The 20,008-nt window shown below is 41.7% G+C and overlaps 1 protein-coding gene across 3 annotated transcripts; it reads right to left on the reverse strand.

The window, feature by feature from the left end:
• Nucleotides 1-83: 83 nt before the first annotated feature.
• Nucleotides 84-13,746, reverse strand: raf1a (Raf-1 proto-oncogene, serine/threonine kinase a). Of its 3 annotated transcripts, XM_086120132.1 has the most exons (19): nt 13,290-13,746; nt 9,672-9,898; nt 9,413-9,525; nt 9,209-9,311; nt 8,966-9,123; nt 8,781-8,870; nt 6,757-6,910; nt 6,276-6,395; nt 6,122-6,146; nt 5,889-6,004; nt 5,675-5,792; nt 5,451-5,535; nt 5,174-5,350; nt 5,050-5,096; nt 4,828-4,946; nt 4,611-4,742; nt 1,155-1,289; nt 880-1,057; nt 84-794 (listed from the first exon to the last, which is right to left on the reverse strand). In XM_086120132.1, the coding sequence occupies exons 2-18, from the start codon at nt 9,870-9,872 to the stop codon at nt 917-919; spliced, it is 2,034 nt and encodes a 677-aa protein (XP_085976258.1). In that variant the 5' UTR covers nt 9,873-9,898; nt 13,290-13,746; the 3' UTR covers nt 84-794; nt 880-916. The 3 variants fall into 3 exon arrangements, with proteins under 3 accessions (XP_085976258.1, XP_085976250.1, XP_085976267.1); XM_086120124.1 differs by having other exon boundaries at nt 84-1,057; nt 13,290-13,745; XM_086120141.1 differs by lacking the exon at nt 6,276-6,395 and having other exon boundaries at nt 84-1,057; nt 13,290-13,743.
• Between the last annotated feature and the right edge of the window lie 6,262 nt (nt 13,747-20,008).

The following is a 20,008-nucleotide window of genomic DNA, read 5'->3' on the forward strand; positions in this document are numbered from 1 at the left end:
CAGTGAATAAGACAACCGCACAATTCATTCATTACCTTTTTAAATCCCAAATATCTTTGAACAAAAAATAAAATCCTTGCGAGTTTGGCAACGAATTTAACTTAATTTTATTAAAACAGTGAAGGCAACTTTCTTGTCAAGTTGACATTAAAACATTTGACCCGCTGAATGAGACATGATAAACAAATACAAATTAATTCCCAAATCACTTTAAATACTCTAAACAACTACCTAAAATGTCCAGCTCATTACAGCAAGTGCTCAAAGCGTTTGGACAGCTCAGATACTGTTGTGGAGACTGTTAAAGGAAACTACTGCTTTTGCCAAAATGTGCAAATTCATCGACTTCCATGGTTAGCCTTGCTCATCGTTTGACAGGCTTACCGTAAGTTGCGTCAATGGACTTGAAAACAAAATGTACAGATGTAAAAGATGCCAACTGACCAAGAAATAAAAGACGTTTTCCATATCTACTCCATTGTGTTTCAAGACAAGACAAAAAAAATGTGTTTTCTCTGAGAGCAGCTGAGTTTAAAAAAAAAAAAAAAGTTCTCTTTAAAAAAAAAATGTTGAGAAAATTGCGGTGTGCTTTACTTCCAAGCCAAGATGATGCAATTCTCTTGAGCTTCCTTCAATGTCCATTTGTTGTCATTTTAGGTAGATGTTTGTGCATATATTTACAAAGAGGCACCTGCGTATGTCTAATGTGCAGCAACAGGGTAGGCTCTGTCTCCATCCTTTTTATTGGTAAATCCTACTGTGTCGCCATTGCCGTTTGCGCCCTCCTCTTCATACTGTGTAATGCTGTTAAAGTACTGTATACGCTGCAGGTTTGGGTGTAGTGAGCATTGTACTGCTGAGTTGGATGAGTAGGGATACTGTTGGGACAGTCGACGGGGCAGAGCTGTCCGTTGCTCTAAAAAACAGGCAGTCTGGTGGAGGTCAGCGTACAAGCGTTGATATCCTCGGTGTGAGAGGCTCTGTGCAGGGACGGTTCTGAGGCACTGTGGTTTATCTTAGGCAAGGCGTGCTGAAGAAGCTCGATGGAGGACAGGATCTTGTAAATTTATATTAAAAAAAAAAAGTCAACAGAATTCATTCCACCTTGACTTTGAAATGTGTTGTAAGCGAGAAAGAAAAAAGCAGCAGCTCACTTGTGGGAAGAGCGGCCTCTCTTCCTTGGACTTCTTGATGCAGTCAGCAACCAACCTCTTCATGGCTTTGGGGCAGTTCTTGTAGAGTTTACTGAGGTCAGGTGACAGATAGCCCCGTCCCACCATGAAGATAATCTGAGAGGGAAAAAGACTTTTTTTTTTTTTTTTTTACTCACTACAGGAGCGACAATGCTAAGGCAACATAATTCACATGATACAAAAATGTCACATCACAATATTAATATTAACCACGCAATATGGTCGGTCTCATGGACATCATGACATTATTTTTTGACTTCTCTAGTCACAGGTGGTTTAAATAAAGGGGTTTAAGAAATTGGAAGTCTGTATTTCCAGCTTGCTGGTGAACAGAGTGCCATCTAGAGGAGTAAAAACGACAACAGCCAGTTCGTGAAGCTTCATTTTCCCATCGCTCGTAAGATGTAACCATCTTGTTTTTGCAGTGTATTCAGTTGAATAGATGTTGAAAAGGATTTTCAAATCAATGTATTGTTTTTATTTACATTTTTGGACAAAACGTCCCAACTTCAGTGAATTGGATTCTGACGATATTCTTAAAAGTGTCTTCGAAGACAAACATGTTTAACATCAATACACGAAACTATCATTTTAATCAAATGACCATTTAAGATTTTCAATTTATCAAGGGTCAGTACTTACAGTGGCGTGCTTTTTAGAAAGAAACCATTTTTTCTTTTGCACATCCAATTGTACAGAACATGTACCGGTACATATTTTTGTATAATTCAATATTGATATTGTGATATTAAAAAAAACAAAAACAGAAATACCATTTTGAGGCGATGTGGCTCACCCATATAAGTCCAGCAGGTCAAAGGACAAGCTGGCCGGGGCCTAGATGGGGCCCTTTATTCTAGCACCCACTATTTCTACCATTGGCACAAGACCAATCAAACACCAAGCTAAAATTATGGTAAACTCAATTGAGATAGAAAGAGCGTGTGAAACCAAGTTTCTCGGATTAGTAATAGACTCAAAACTATGTTGGAAGCCACATATCGATAACGTAAAAAGAAAAATAGCCAAAACCGTAGGGATCCTCTACAAAACCAAGGAAGTGCTAAATAAGAGATCTTTGTACACATTATATTCTTCATTATTATTACCATATATGACCTACTGTGTGGAAATATGGGGAAATGCCTGCAAAACAAACACACTCCCTATTCTCAACCTACAAAAAAAAGCAATTCGAATTATTAATAGATCAAAATACACGGAACCCACAAATCCACTATTTATCAAATTAAATACGATGAAATTTTATGACCTGGTTGACTTTAAAACCGCCCAATTAATGTACAAAGCACACAATAACCTGCTCTGCCAAAACATTCAGAAGTTTTTCGAAATTCGAGAAAGCAGCTATGATTTAAGAGGTACCAACTTATTCAAAAAACTCAAAACAAGAACAAACATCAAGCAAAGAAGTGTATCTATCAAAGGTGTTAATCTGTGGAATAATCTCGAAACGGACCTGAAAATGAGTAAATCGCTTGCTGAGTTCAAAAACAAATTCAAAAAAATAGTACAAACAACCTACATCAATCAGAGTTAAAATGATAAATTCAAAACATTAAATATAATGATAAATCAGAACTAAGTTGATAAATAGAGAAAGGTATTGAAATATCCATTATGAATACAAGAGAAAATTGACAAGAGTGTCAGGGTGTGGAAGTATATAATCCCGATACAAACCAAAAGTTGTAAAAATATCACGGTTAAGGGTAAAGTATGAGCCTTAATGGAGACTTCTTTCTTCTTACTTTTTTCTTTTCTGATTGATATAAAAATGATTTATTAGATACAATCACATAACGGGGTAGGACTAGATAAGTTTTTTACTTCTTCCTACTCCCTTGAACATAACTGTGTTGAATGAAGATTGATTTCTTTCTTTTTACTTTTTTTATCTACCTTATTTTCTGTCAAATTATTACTGTATATATGTTTTATGTTCAATAAACAAACAAAACAAACAATATCATTCTTAGTTGTTACACTGCCACAACTGTATGACTCCGGCAAAATTGTTTGCTCACAAGATCCCTTTTTTTTTTACTATCAGCCTGCCATGTCTTTTGCCATGTATGATTTAATATAATATCAATAAAGATGTTTCGGATTGTATTTTTGTTTGCAGATTTTGTCTTGGAATGTTTTATATTTGTGGGCATACAAATATCTACCGTTATTATGACTTCAAGGGTTACTGCCTGTGATAATACGAGGCTTTCCGACACGCGTACAAATTAGATGCTCACCAGATCATCTGAGTAGGAAAACATTACATAGGAAGGAGAAAATATGGGAGCATTGGGCAAGATATTCCAATTTGAATATAAAATAAAAACACAATGTGTCGGTACTGTGCGTAGGGAGCCATACACGGTCCAGGGCAGGCCGTGTGACCTGAGAAGGGACATAAAACCACACACATCTAGAGTCGTGTTACTGATTCTAAAGTTAGGTCAATGGCTACGCAGCGCAAAGCCACAACCACAACCACAACCCCCTTCAGACAGCATGTCTGAGTTTTTCCACCATTTTCTCTCCTCGACACACCTGGACCCAGTCGGAACAGGGCCAACGTTTTTGACAGACACAACTTCATCTATTCATATAGCAGCACACCAAATGCGTTTGGACAGCAAGTTCGAATAGCTTTAACAGAACATACCAAGAAAATAGAAACAAAATTCATGCTCAAGGTGGCCTTTGTAGAGAAGGCGGAGCTAAACTGTCGTATCAAACAAACAGGATACTTCAGCGTCCTTTTTCGGGACAGACGGCTGAATGTAAGTTCTAATTGCAGTGGTTAGAGGAGGAATTCAGCCACATGTTGAAAATTTTCTCTTGTAAGAGGGAATCTGTCAGCATATTTACAGTGGCGATGAACATCCTTATGATCACATTTGTGGATTGCTTCAGGGTGGCATGAAAACTCACAGGCAACCATTTGACAGGTTGAGCTGTTTGCGGTGTAAAAGTTTGACAAGCCTGGCAAGAGATGCAGCGATGACTGGCCAATGGACAAACGTGTGTGTTATACAGTCATTTTCATCGTACACTTTTCTATCCTTTTCAAATCTGGAGGAAAGAGATGCGCCATGACTGTTGGACTAGACTTTTTGTGATCATCCTCCTCGAGGTTAGCTTGACTTTTGTGGTATCGGTTCCCAAATGATTGGTGTGAGGAGGACTTGCGTGTCACAGCAACAACAGGCCTGGGAATCGTACTTTCAGAGCACAAGCTCACTATTTTGGCTTAAGCCAATATGTTGCCAGCCAGCACCAAATACGTGGCCAGGAACCGAGAGTTATCGGCTGTGAAGAAATTCCCTAAAATGTAACAGTCGGGAACAAGAGGCATCCTTTTACACGCAGCATGCGATGATAACTGGATTCTACCTGATCTCGGTTGGCTATCTGGGCGTATGGGAGCTCTCCTGTCATGAGCTCGAAGAGAACAATTCCATAGGAATAGACATCTGATTGGAAGCTGTAGGGATTGTTGTCCTGCATCCGTATGACTTCAGGAGCCTTTGAAGAGGCAACAAATTTCTTGTCACAAGCGTATGCTTCAAACATGCCATTACTGTACGAATGAGAGCGCTTGTTCACAGACCATCCAGAGAATAGAGCCAGATGGCTGCTCCACCTGATGGGAGCCGCTCCACCTGGCCTTTACCGTTGCAAGACCAAAGTCTCCAATTTTCACCGTCAGTCCTTCATGCAAAAAGATGTCTTCCTTGCTGTCAAGGATTCATCACTGAAACGCTGGGAAAATGCACATCTTGAGCAACATGTCAGAGATTTGAGACACATCCGTAGCTGTTGAAAAGGATACTGTTGGACTTCATGTCACGATGAATGATGTTCTTTGCATGCAGATAGCTGAAAAGGAATACGCCGAATGAAATCGGTTGTGCCGACTTTAAAAATCACACAAACGGCTTTTTGGTATGACCTACTCCATGCCCTGAGCTGTCTGCCTGGAGATGTCTATAAGCTGGATCATCTTGAAGTTCGTCTCCAGGACATGAATGTGTTTGTAGAGGCTGCTGCCCTCGCACCACTGGGCCACAATGGCCAGGTTGTCCTTTGTCATGTAGCCCATAAACAACAGGATGTTGACATGTCTGGTTTTTCTGTGAGCAAGGGGAGATGGGCGAAACAAGATAAGATCAAAGATTGCAATAGATGAGTCACCAAATGGCGCAGCAAATGAGCTCAAGCCCTATTTCTCACCTTAGGACAGCTACTTCATTTTTAAATGCCTGCAGCTGCTCTGGAGTAGGGTTGGTAACCTTCAAAATCTTCACTGCTACATCACCTAGTTGATTAAACAAACAAAATGGACATGTGTACTTTTGCATTTGCTGTGATGCAGCGTGCATAGTGACAAGGGAATATGTGAGCATTCGTGGCTGCCCTAGAGCGGGCCCTGCCTCTTCTGCCCCCATCATTCCTACCATGCCATTTCCCTTTGTATACAGTTCCAAAGGAGCCTGAACCAATGCGGGACTGAAGATACACCTCACTTGCTTCAATCTCCCAGTAGTAACTGGAATCACGTTTCTCCCGAGGCCTCTGGATGTTGACAAAATTAAAAAGGTGCAATTCTGACTAAACACATAAAGCGATTTACCGGTGCAAGTGAATAAGACATTCAAAAGAAGAAATTACAATTTTATTCTTCTCCTGAGTGTTGAAGGATGTGGCCCTCTCTCGCTGGGCTGGGGCAGGGATTTTGGCTTGGGACTGGGACCAGCCAGTAGGACTCTGGTTGGGGGAACTCCCAGCTGTAGAAAGTACAACGGGGAATTAGGCGGGCATAGTCTTTGAATGCTGTCGGGAGGTTCACATCAATTACACCCAACAAAAAGATGGAAAACGTTGTGATGCGGCAAACAACTTACCAGAGTCATGATTCCGCATTGCATCCTAGAGAGACAACAAAAACAGAACCAATCACATAAGGCCGACCTTCACAGCCGCAATGTAAAAGCAGGTATGAATGTTCGGAGGTCAGGCTGTACAGACCAGCACAACACACACGTTCTGCTGTCTAACCTTTTCTGGACTCTCAGATGAGGTTGCAACAAAAGACTGGGAGAAGTGGACAATACCTACTTTCCTCTTCAGCCAGAATCTATGGCACCAGGAGGTGGGGAAGGTATTCAGGCAGTCTAGCTACTCCCCAACAGGGCATGACAAAATCAGTGAGGGCAGCAAGGAAAATGAAAAGGAACACAGGGAAGGAAATGAGGAAAAGACAACACGAATGAAAAGAGTAATGTCAGGTATAAAACTGAAGAGAATAATTAAATATTTGCAGGAAAACTGTGGAGGTGTAAAAGGGGAAACTGGGACAAGGGAGGAGGAGTTGGGGATTAGCCTTGCCCAGGCAACTTAAGACAGAAACGCATCATTAGAAAAATCAAAGGCAGGAGGATCGTCGCAATGCCCAAAATGTGTATCAGAGTCAGATATTTTTAGGGGACGGTGACTGATCCTAGCGGTACACCAAGAGTCCCCCGTTGTGTGTAGTTACCTCAATCATACTGCTGTCTACAGGCAGTGTTGTGCTAACCATGTGCACATTTGGCGTTGAAGTGGAGCGTTGCCTCTGGGAAAGACCGCCGCCTGTGGGCGAGTAGGGCGTGGCATAGTTGAAGGCATGTGGCGTTGAATATCGGTGGGCAGAGCTGAAAGGGGGAGAAAATGCAATAGTAAGATTCACAGGCTACTGTACGTATCTGATCTCTTCATCGCAAACGTGACACAGTCTCGCTGTTATTGACGACAGAACAAGTTTGGTTCTCGGAATGCTGCGATGTCAGCAGTGTTTTGTGCACAACAACTGGACTATCCACTTCCAAGGTTTGTGATTGACGTTTAGCTTGTCTTGAGAGGCTCGAGCATGCCTGAAAAATCTGTGTTTACTTTCTGATGTTTAACAATTAATGCCACCACAGTGTGTGATCGAAACTCTTTCTAGTGAAGGGGAAAAACTGGAAATATTGGCTTCTTCTCACTTGAACATGGTGACTCCTGTCATTAAACTTTTATTTAGAGGGAAATGAATATGTGCAAATGATCACTTCCAGCTCCTAAGACCAAATAAGTCTGGAATACCCCCTAAAATGCAATTTTTCTAAAAAAGAAAACTAGATCCTACTCCTGAGAGAAAGCCAACATTCATCCGGGTTTGCAACCATGTCACTTGTAACTCTGATAAGAGTGAAAGATAGTGGAAACGCCAAATAAATCAAGTACCGTAATAAAAATTGGTACCATTGATAAAAGCTGAGTTAATCCAATCTTTGATCGTTTATCACCTCTTATTGATGAATATGGAGCAAAAAATCAGAAATGGGAAGATTTATTTTTCAGGAATTTTGAAGGCAAAATATCCTCCAATTCTCGAATGACGCGCTTACATTCACACAAACAGACGATTCAAGTCAAGTCAAGTCAACTGTATTTATAGAGCACTTTCAAACAGCCATGGCTGCTTACAAAGTGCTGTACATAGAGCAATTTAACATGCACAATAAACAGTAAGACAAATCGGTAATAAAGACGGTAGAAAGCACCAAACAGTAAAAACAAGATTCACACACGCATGTGCCAGCACAAGCCTGCAGCTTTCTGTGTTGTTCTTTTGACATATTGGTATGCCTCCAGCATGATACCGCACTGCTGGAGCTAGCCGAAGACTGGACGACAGGTCATCCACGACCAGAAAATTACGTTTCAAAACAGTCCTTCGGATTGCTCTGCATGGAACACACGGTGCACTGGGAGGGTGCTAATTTGGCAGCTCCCGGTGCTTTTAAACAGTTTGAAGTGCCTCTGAAACAACAGGCTCTTTTCACACACCTGTTATATCAGCCCTTGGACTGGTAAGCCCCCATAAAGCTGAGAATGTCATTACAAGCAGGATTTTATCCAATTCCTATTCAGGCTCTAGACAAAGTAGAACACAACTCCAACTGTGTAGCAAACATGACAGTTTGCAAAAAAAAATGGTGCTGAGGCCACACCAACGGGCACTATGACATCATCAAATGTGTCAAATTGATTTGGAGGTGTACTTCATCCAGTAACGGTTTTTGAGATACAGTATGTTATACACCTTAGTCTAACTGGATATTGATTGATAGTAAGAGGCTGAAAACCGAATCGTGCCATCTATGGCCTCTTATACACTGGTCATCTAAGCCAGTAATGTTGTTTTCTCCCGCCCAGCTTGCCCTCCTGTTTATAAGATGCCAGTGCGAGACAGAGATGTTGATGGTCAACCGAGTAATTTGCCTGCTCCCCATGACATAGCTGAGGCACAAAAAAGGTAAACCAATTACGGCTCACCTGTTTTCTGAAGATGAGCCATGATTGGTTGTTACCTGAGCCCAGAGCAACTGTGATGTCATTTTCAGTCGACAGCAAGTGGCAAGTGCAGTTATATGTTCACCGTATACGCCGGGCCGCACCGCTACAGTGTTCTTTTTTTTTTATGATCAGAATTGTTTCCTGCTATGTACTGATCCAGTTCATCTGTGTGCTAAGACATACCTTGGAAAGCGAGTTAACGATTCTCTCATTCGCCGAGATGTTAACGGGGGAAGTGACGGGGCGCCACTTTCACCAGGTGTTGGACACAAACTGAAGAAAGAGGCATCAGGCAACTAAATGTGAAATTGTTGCTTGAGTGCACAAACTGTTTGGTTGCAGTGACCTTATCTAGAGGGGACACTTACAGGAGTTGTCGAATATTGCTCCAGTCCACACACATTGTGGGTACTTTTGTGCTGCAATGCTCATGGAACTTGTAGCCACACGTTTGGCAACGGAAACCGTTCAAAAGAAACTTCTGGCAAATGTCACAGAATGCGAGCTTCAGGTATGTTTTCCGGACCTAAAACATGAGCAACATTTGCGCATTTATTTCTTAGGCAAAGACGATTATTCAGGGATTAGCGTTAAACACTTCAGGCACTCACAAAATTATGTGTGGTCAGGGGAACATGATCTAAAACTTCCACCAGCAACTCTTCACCAATCAGAGAGGTTGAGTCGGTATTCCAGTCCATCCGTAGTTTTTTACTGTGACAAATAACAGCGAAATACTCTGTTTATATCAAGGAAAACAGGTATCTCACGAAGCATGGAAATCTGCCCGCTACATGAAAAGGTTTGAAGCTCACCTCCTCTGCCCAGGGTGAAGTCTGAACACAGCACAACACTGAGGCTGAAGACCTCGCACCATTAAGGCTTTGATCAGGCAGCTCTGCAGAGTCATACCTGGCCGTACATTTACCTAAAGGAGACAGCAAAGTGGATTAGCAATTATTTAGCCTTCCGGCATGACTCCACATGCCTTCAAACGGTTTGAATTTCCTCAACTGGAAACCCGATGCGGCACCAAGATGCCGTTTGCTATAAACATGAAAGAAATCGGCTCACCACTGTGCGCTGCTGGTTTGGGAGGTAGACGCGGATGGTGCTGCTCGTCTTCGAGTCGGGTATCTTGCTGTCGTCTGAGGAGCGACGCTGGCAGGGAAATCCCTGGACCATCGTCGGCGAAAGGCACGGGCCCTCAAAGGCAGAGTCTTTCATTCCAAAGCCATTGCTCAGGGTCTTCCATGCTCCCTGGAGGTGCTCCATCAGTAAAGCCAAGTGCTATCAATGGTCTGGAAAAAATGAACCAAGCGCAAACTTTGAATGCTTTAAAAGCTCTCATCATCAGCTGACACAATCAATATTACATTAGTCTGTTTTCTAAATGAGAGGGATGCAGAGTGGAGACGCCATGCCGAAGTGTATGAAACTCACCGGCAGCAGCGAAACAAGAGGGAGGTATTTCTATCGAGTCTATTGCCCGGTTAATTTTAGAGAGCATTGTTGAACTATAGGAAATAGCTTGCACGAGATTTGCTCCCAGATGTCGTAACTCTTCATGGTCAGCCTTTCAGAAATGGAAATATTGAGACTTTTGTTCCAACTGACATCTGTTGCTGAAGATTTCTGCTTCTTCATTTACAAACTTGCCGCTCCACAAGACGACAGTGTTTCCCCATTGTATTATTTTTATTTTTTTCTCTTTCCTCGAACTACCCTCATTCATGATTACTGATATTCATTTCTGAGAAGACACTGATCACATAAGCGATTTCTCACAATAATTGTGAAACAGATACGTATAAATTGGCCACACTCTATTATACACATCTGCCAGTGTTCTCATTTTGAAATGATCGCTTCTACAATAGTCCTGAAGAGTCACAGTGTCTCATCACTGGTGAGCCATTTCTGGAATAGGCCCGTGGGCTACTCAAGTAGTCCTTGAGGGCTCTCTGGTGCCCGCGGGCACCACATTGGTGACCCCTGCTTTATATAGTTTATTAGCCCAAAAAAAAAAAAAAAGATTGATTTGACTGCCAAAACCACAAGGACACCAGACAAAGCCATTGCCAGGTGAAAAGCAAATAAATAGAAATCCCTGTGTCGGTGCTGGGTGCAGTGAGAAGAAGAAGAAAAAACACTCGCAATTTACAGCAGCAAAAATTATGAAAAAGAGAAAGTAGAAAAACAAAACAAGACAGGTATTTGCATGCAAATGTAACATGGTTTGGTTGAAACCAGCAGTGGTGTCGGTGATTATTAAATCACAACTAATTTGAATCCCGAAGAACAAGTTGACGTCAGCAAGGGCTATAAAATGGCTGACTGGATAATGACAAGTTAGCAGGGCAGCATTTCTCTTACATTTGCTGAACTGCCTATTTTTGCATTACAGTGATATGCTCATATTTCTATTCATATTCACTATTAAGAATCAGTAAGCTCTCGGTAGTTCAAAGTGGGGACACTTAATCTCTCACACTCCCCTGTCTTCCCGTCTGCTGTTGTGTTTCCACATTAAACACATAAGACAACTTTTACCAATATTCGATAATAAAAATACATCAGTGAGGAAAATCCGGTTTTCCTTCAGACATTACATTTAATCAAGAAATATTGAGGCAATTTGTGCCACAACTTGAATAAAATGACAACAGTTGATTAATTTGTGAATTTTCCCCATCGTTGCTCAAGGAACTCGAGTCCAATGCCTTTTCCTGGCGCCCCATTATCTACTGAGAATACGTTAAAACAGTTAGAACTAGGAAATAAAACTGGAATAACGCAAATGCTCATCCTCTGCATTCACACTATTATTCGGATTGTGATGTGACATCAACACGCTCAGAGCATCATGAGATGGTAGGCTACCATTGAATATCGAGTTTGCTAAACGGTGCCGGCAAGCTACTGAACCCAGAGCACCACAAAACAACCTGACAGACTGACAGACAGGCCATGACGGATTCTGGCTTTTGAGCCATTTGCACACAAAATGCCAAATTGCAGCCATGATCCAAACATACCAGGCCATGTTTATGTTGCTGTGATGTTCAACAGCCGTAAACATGTCACTTCAAGGTTCACTGCGCTGTGAACACTTGAATCCATTCTACTCGACAGACAAGTCACCCAGATAACCAACACAAAATGTACCCAAAATAGTTCGAGAGAAATGTGTGTGAAAACACCCGTCCAATAGCTTCCATCTATATAACCATGTGTTCATGTGAATTCGACATGGTCCTTTCAATGACAATTTGTGGTTCATTCTGTTTATTCATATTCTGTCACAGCTTTGCACATCTGATAATTAACCATTAATTTGATAACGTTGAACAGAACCTATACCGTCTTAATGTTATCGATGTGGTTGCCTTCGGGCTAAAGAGCAGTATAAAAAGAACTGTGGTTCCGGCATCGTGTTGACATAAACCCTCTACGTTACAGCAACGTGGCAATGAAGCCTTCCACAACTATGTCAGGAAACCTCAGTGAAATGCAAAGGATATGTGAAAATGAATACTACTGCAGCAAATTAAGATAACAGAGAGCAGCCAAGTTATGCATTTACACAATTCCAGTTAGAACAGGTTTTAGATGCCAGTTATTTGCAACATTTCTTTTTCAATTTCGATGCTCCATCCTCACTGCAGAATGTCACGCTCCAGTTATATTGTCACAATTTAGCACCAATGCAACATAGTGGCAAATTGTATAGTTCATATCTTTGATTCTGAGGTACATGACAAAAAACATGAATGTATGGTTTGGAGAAAAAAAGTGAACATTCCAATAAGAACAATATTTTCGACGGATTGTTCGACACGAGGCATTTCGGTTGTGCTGTCGTGAAAAGTGATGTGTTTGCATCTAGCATGTAACGTGACCTGCCTGAAAGAAATCAAATATCTTGCTAACGTACAGCGCTTTGCAGTGAGTGTGCACCCGCAAAGGTCTGCTTCATCACACTGAGAATATTAGGTGAAGCAAGGGGTGTGCCTCATACTAAATTCAAGTTGTTGTTTTTTTTTCCAGACAAGGGAAAGGGGGGTTACTCTTACAATGTACATTCTCTATCATTCTGCAGAGTGAGGAGGTTGCAAATCACTTCCAAATTCTGTCATGGATTTTTTAACAGATCTTTTCGAATGAAGCGGCTATAGTTCCCTCTTGAGAAAGCTTTGTCATACATGACTCTCCATATAAACAGATAGGCGGGCGCTCCGTGTATAGTATGTAACGTCTAGTTATGTTGTCGCGGCTAAAACATTTGATCCGGTGCGATCGCTTTTAAAACAAGGTAGCTCGAAATGATTTGCTTTTCTATCTTATGTCCTGCATACCCAACAGGTCAAACAGCATAACGAAGACAATCATCGTCTGCCAAGTCATAAATCGGTGAGATAAATGACATTAGTGTCCATTGTTCCTACATTGTTGAATAAAGAAGGAAGGGAGACTAGGAAAGTCAAATAATTCGGAACACAGTTGACGGCTCTACAGTGGAAGCCGATGTAGGCCCCCCTAAAGCGGACGACAATGTTCGCTCATACGCTTTAAACACTCCGTTTGTTTTCTGCAGACGCGCGTTAAACATTCGTAGTTAGCTTTTCCACGTAGCTACGAGAGTAGCAGGCTGTATGCAGCAAACTGTGTTTTTGGTGTGTGGGAGCTTACCAAGAGAAGTTGGGAAAGTTGTGCTCCGCCATAACTTGAGGAAAAAGTGGCGTCGGTGACATCATCATATTTGCAACGCATTAAAAAAAAGGACCAAGCGACTGGCACAAAATGCGCATATCCCGTAAAATGTCGCGATAATGGACGGCGTGAAGGTCACAAGCTGCTCGCCTCAAAAGCTAAGAAAAGTTTGATCCACGACCGTCTGGTTTTGAAGTCCAACTTGATCGGTCCTTTGAAAAGTGACACGATGAGTTGCATTCATTGTTATGTTGGGTTGAGCGAGGCACTCCTACGTTTTCATTCCGACCCGTTCCTGAATACTTTCGTCTGATCATCTGTATTTATTTACAATGGAAGGTAAAGGGTTTGACTCGCGGAGTCCTGCGTCCGACTGACGACAGCGATTGAAACAAGAGCCCGCAATCAAAACGAGCGACGAGAATCAGTCCCACGGCTGTAAGGCCCTCCCACGCCAACCATAATGTTATGCCCCCGAGCACCAGAGAAATCAGAGAACAAAAGCTTATACAGTATATTGCGTGCCAGGCCGGGGTGATCAGTGGGTATTATCGATCTTGTATATTACACTAATTAATAATCCAGCAAACAATAAAGGGGTGTACTGTACGCCTTAGTTTTAAACATCAACAAGAATCAGCGTTTGCAACGTTAACGCTTAACAACGTAAGTGCGACACCATCTGGACATTTGAGGGCAGTGCAACAGGATTTTCATGATGATGGATTCAAGTAGCCCGTGGAATTTCAAAGTGTTTTGTAAAATTCTCGTACACTAGGGGTCCCCATGTCTGGTCCAAAAGACCCTCTATCCACCCTGTTTTAAATGTCTCCCACCAACACACCAGTAATTTGAATCTGGAGGGAGACATCTAAAACAGGCTGGATAGGGGCTGTCAAGGACCCCCCTGTAGTACACTGTAAAAAAAAACACAATAGATTTTTTTATGGGTGGGGTGGCGCTACTGTCATTTCAGTTGAAACAATTTGAAAATATAAACTATTTACATTTATGGAAACAGTTTTAATTAGAGCCATCCAAATCCAAAACAATTTGCGGAGTCGTTTGTACCTGGGCAGCCAATTCAACTGTAAACTCTTATTTTTCTATTGTGAAATGCCGTAAGGCCAATTTTTCACAACAGCAAAACTTAAAATATGTAGTTGAATCGCCCAACTTTAAATTTTATTGAAGGTTGCTTCTTTGAAATTTTGAGGTCGCCCAACTTTTTTTAAGCTGTATGTTTTTTTCACTTTTCTGTAATGTATAAGCCAGGAGTGTCAAAGTCATTTTCATCACGAATGATACATTAGTGCTGATTTCCGTCAGAGGGCCATTGTAACTTCCAATCATAATGGAATCACTTTACTGCATATAACTGTGCATTTTACAGAAAAAGAATTTGAAATCAGTCATACAAATGGTCCATCCATTCATTTTCTATACTATACAGCTTCTCCTGTTCATGGTCGCTGGTGAACTGCAGCATATCCCAGATGACTTTGGGTTAATACATTTTTTTATTTCACATTTATCCAGGTAAGGCAATTTAGACTAAATTTTCAATTTCATTGCTGAGGAGATAGCAGATTTAAACAAAGCAAAAATTACACACGGAACTGGTGCCCAGTCAATCTGGGGGAACGGATGACCATTCACATCAGTACTGAGTGGGAAATCAGCCCACACTGCCTGCACCAAATTCAGGCAAATGTGCTGTAACACTATCATTGATTATAGAAAACAGTGACAATCATATTGTTGCTTGGATTGCTCAAGCGCCTCTATTTTAAAACATCCTGATTTGGCCAGGTTTTCTGAATTTTCCTTGTTAATTACATTTGTAAAGAGGAGACACTTACACATGTAGCAATTTCGCCGTTAGTCTGATTTTAAATTGTAAATTGCCTCCCCATGTGGAATAGTCCCACAGTGGTTGATGTTACTGCCCGATGTTACTACCTTTTTAAACATAAAAAATACAACTGTGAATGTCTTTAGATGGCAGAAGTGCACACTCACCATCTGATCACCATTTCTGAAGTGTCCACTTCTGCTTAGCGAGAGCAGAGGCCCATATGTTCGATGAGTCCGGAAGCTTGTCTAAACCTGGGTTGACTTTTGGCATAAAACGATGGCATCGGCATCCTCGTCAATGTCTTCATTGATCCTGATCCTGATTGTTTTGTTGAGGAGTGGATGTAGCTGATGATGTAAAAACCTCAAAATAACTGCTCACTTTCTCAACACCTATCTGAAATATTCACTGTCATCTACATTTAGAAACATGGCATTCCATCTATCAAATGTCTAAAATGTGAATATTGCTCCTGTGAAATAAGGGCAGGGCTTAGTCACGGTGGAATATTTTAAGGCACTCCACCCTGTGTATATTTGTACACTGTACAGTACTTCTCCTCTATGGCAACATGGAGAACATCACCTCTTTGTATATGACACATGTTACTTCATTGATTTGATTATGTACACATTTTTTCGGTTATAATATAGTAAGTATACAGCCCATGTGAAATAGTAAATGTCATCTCTGAGTGTTGATGGCATTCCACCTTAAGTGTGGAGCAGACTGCATCTTTCTCTCATATTGATTTTGACTGAGCACTCAGGTTTGTTTGTTGGGATCCTTGCAGGCAGTCATTCCACTTAATTTGATTATTCTGCCACTGTTCTCTTGCGTTTAGAGAGATAATGTCAAAATTATATGTTCACAAGCTGACACATTTCCTTCTACATTGTCTAAGTCCTCTAGTTAAGTTTTAAAGAGCAGTTTGGAGTTCTATTGTATATGTTTTTCAGTGTGACTAAATTATCGTATTGTAGTAAATGTCATGTTAAAATGATTAATTATTGAAAAGCATTCATTTTTGTTTGAACGCTGAATCGAAATGCTGTATTTAGCCTTGAAGCAGTGTTTCACCCAACCAGAGGTACGCATAGCCAGCCATGGAGGCACTTGAGCACATAGCAGGGGTATGCAGAGACATGCAATAATTTATTTCCAAGATTAATAACGTGTGGCACAGCCACGCCAACATCATGAAAGCTCATATGACTGATGAAAAGAAAGCAAAACTGCTCTTGTGGGTCTTAATATTATTATGGTTCAGTGTTTTGTTCCTGATATTCAGAATTTAAAAGCCAGTTTTAAGGGATCCAGTTCCTTTGAGGTAAATATTGTAAAATATTGAGTTATATATGACAAAGGCTTTTAAAAAAAATTTAAGTATTTATTCCTGTTTTTCGCATTTTTTTGAGTTTTTTTTTATTTTCAAGGCAACATATTTCTTTTTATGTTTCATTTGAGTTAAAAAATGACGATACTCAAGAAATACATATTCATGTTCAGTTAATGAAATAAAATGATTTTCATTTCATAATCAGTTGTGTTCTGTCCCACCTTTGGAGAATCATCAACACATACGAGTTAAGGGGTACTTATGCTAATTTAAAAAAAATGGCTTGGAGATACTGTACCTAAGCCAAATAGGTAGAGAACCACTCAACTTAACTGTATTTATAGAGCACTTTAAAACAACCACCGCTGTATAAAAAGTGCTGTACATGGAGCATAAATAATTAAGACAAAACAACAAACAATAGATTGATAACAAAGACAGTCGAAAGCATGAAAACAGTAAAACTAAAAAACAAGTCTCTGGCTGAGTCAAAAGTCAATCAATAAAAATTAGTTTTAAGACGAGCTTTAAAGATAGGCAGCGAGAGGGCTTGCCAAACGTTCAGCAGGATTTCATCCCAAAGTGAGGGACCAGCAAAGGAAAAGGCTCAATCCCCTATGAGCCTCTGCTCAGTTCTCGGTACCTCTAATAGTGTCTGGTCCACAGACCTGAGGCAGGTGCGTAGGGGCAGAGGATCTCAGAAAGGTAAGGTGGGCGCAGGATGGGGTGTACAAGGGCCACTGGGACCAAACACCACCACTTCTGTATTCTTTTCATTGAAATTCAGTGCCATCCAATTCTTGATTTCCTCTAGAGAGGATAAAGGTGGCCTCAAATAATAATAATTTAAAAAAGGTTATCTTATCTTATCTTATCTTAATGAGAGGCTTCAAAAGAATTTAACACAGCTGAACATGGACAGAGGGGTCATACGTGGTATTTTAAACAAGAGTCCTAGCTGTAGAAAACTTATCAATGAAAAACTGAAGGAATCTGTTGCACATTTCGGGTGAAGAGTCTGAGCAAATTGGCTGAGGGGGTTTAAGTACAGAATCAATAGTTTTAAATAGTACACGTGGGTTTTGACAGTTAGCCTGAATTAGTTTTGATAAATGTTCTCTTTTGGCCTCTCCAACTGTGATCTTGTAGTTATGCAAGCAGTCTTTCCAGATTTGATAAGAGACCTTGAAGCTTGTCCTTTTTCCACTTAGATTCAGCTTTACGGCACTCCTGCTTAGCTGCGCAGGTTCTGTCATTATAAACCAAGGCTCAGGTCTAGGTTTTGACAGCACAGTTTTTCATGGACCCACCGAATCCAGGAAAGCATGGCAAGATAAGTGAATGGGCTTCTGGCACTGGCAGCCCATGACAGTATCATTCATTTTCCGATCCGCTTATCCTCACAGGGGTTGCAGGGGGTGCAGGAGCCTATCCCAGCTGTCTACGGGCAGTAGGCGGGGGACACCCTGAACCGGTTCCAGCCAATCGCAGAGCACACAGAGACGAAGAACCATCTGCGCTCACATTCACACTCACACCTAGGGACAATTTAGATTGTTCAATCAGCCTGCCATGCATGTTTTTGGAATGTGGGAGGAAACCGGAGTACACGGCAAAAGCCCACGCAGGCCCGGGGAGAACATGCAAACTCCACACAGGGAGGCTGGAGCTGGAATTGAACCCGGTACCTCTGGACTGTGAGGTCGACGCGCTAACCACTGGACTACCAGGCCGCCTCCCATGACAGTATCGTTTTATGATTTTCCATCTTGCTTTTTTCCGCTTACATCTGAACATGGCTTCAAAACTAATAATAATGATAGACTGAATAACCCTGTTTGAATGTTAATGTTTTTTTTTTTTTTTATAAAAGCAATGTAAAAGTGGTGTGAGTCTGTGTTGACTTCTATAATTCGCTGGAGAGACTCGTCCTCGCCCACCTTCGACCGCTGGTGAGCCCGGCACTGGACCCGCTGCAGTTTGCCTATCAGCCTGGCATCGGCGTGGAAGACGCCATTATCTACCTCCTCCACTCAGTGCTGTCACACTTGGAGAAGGCTGGGAGCACTGTGAGAATCATGTTCTTTGATTTCTCCAGTGCCTTCAACACCATCCAGCCCAACTTGCTGGGAGGCAAACTGCAGGACGCCGGAGTGGACCACCATCTCACAGCATGGATCACTGACTACCTCACAAATCGGCCGCAGTACGTGAGGTTGCAGAGCTGTGAGTCGGACAGGCTTCTCTGCAGCACTGGAGCGCCGCAGGGGACTGTTCTGGCTCCATTCCTGTTCATCCTCTACACCTCGGACTTCAGACACGCCACTCCAACCTGCCACCTTCAGAAGTTCTCCGATGACTCTGCGATTGTTGGCCTCATTACAGAGGGGGACGATCGGGAGTACAGGGGAATGACGAAGGACTTTGTGGACTGGTGCCAGCAGAATCTCCTCCAGATCAACCCTAGGAAAACTAAGGAGTTGGTTGTGGATTTCTGCAGGAAACAGTCCTCACCGGCACCGATGAACATCCAGGGTATGGACATAGAGAGGGTGACCTCCTACAAGTACCTAGGTGTTCTTCTGAACAACAAACTGGACTGGTCTACAAACACGGACAACCTGATTAGGAAAGAACAGAGCCGACTCTTCCTACTCAGGAAACTGAGGTCTTTTGGGGTTCAGGGGTCGCTCCTTAAGACTTTCTATAACTCGGTGGTGGCCTCGGCCATCCATTATGGCATTGTCTGCTGGTCAGGCAGCATCTCAGCCCGGGACAGAAAGAGACTGGAGCGACTGGTCAGGAAGGCCAGTTCTGTCCTGGGTTGCTCCCTTGACACTCTGGAGGAGGTGGGCAACAGAAGGATGCTAACTAAGCTAAAAGCTATGATGGACAGTCCCTCCCACCCTCTCCAGCCCGCCCTGACAGCACTAGGTAGCTCCTTCAGCCAGAGACTGTTACACCCGCGCTGCAAGAAGGAGAGATACAGACGCTCGTTCCTACCAACTGCTGTCAGGCTGCTGAATAAAAAATAGCAACAATAATATTTAATAATTGAATGATGTGGAAAACAACTGTAAATAGCACTGCGATTTATCCATTTTGTATTTATATTGCACTTAATTGGACGGTGTTTGTTTGTTTTTTCTTCTTACTGCCTACATTCTTGCTGCTGGAGGCTGTAAATTTCCCCAGTGTGGGACTAATAAAGGATATCTTATCTTATCTTAATTCCAATCACATTGTCACTGGATTCTTATAAAATAATACAATTAGTTCAATCACGTTAAACATAATAATAATAATAATTATTATTATTACAGTATTATTATTATTACTACTACTACTACTGTCAATCAATTTAAGGAAGAAATGCTGTTTTGTCCAGCTGATTGGTTCATTCATAGAGGCGGTGTCCGTAGCTTGTCGCATTTCATTGGTTGCTATCAAAGCACTCAGCCAATCATAGCGATTTTCTGTACTCATTTCCGTGAATGACAA

Source organism: Hippocampus guttulatus, chromosome 1 (genome assembly GCF_054856545.1).
Source record: "Hippocampus guttulatus isolate MCC_2025c chromosome 1, RoL_Hgut_1.0, whole genome shotgun sequence".
NCBI classification, from domain to species: domain Eukaryota; kingdom Metazoa; phylum Chordata; class Actinopteri; order Syngnathiformes; family Syngnathidae; genus Hippocampus; species Hippocampus guttulatus.

Bases quoted from the DNA above. Each gene is read 5' to 3' on its own strand.
- raf1a (XM_086120132.1), bottom strand. From the start codon at position 9,872: ATGGAGCACCTCCAGGGAGCATGGAAGACCCTGAGCAATGGCTTTGGA. The intron at 9,526-9,671 runs GTGAGCCGATTT...TGTCTCCTTTAG, and splicing joins CAAACCAGCAGCGCACAGTG to GTAAATGTACGGCCAGGTAT. The intron at 6,005-6,121 runs GTAAGTTGTTTG...TACTTTCTACAG, and splicing joins AATGCGGAATCATGACTCTG to CTGGGAGTTCCCCCAACCAG.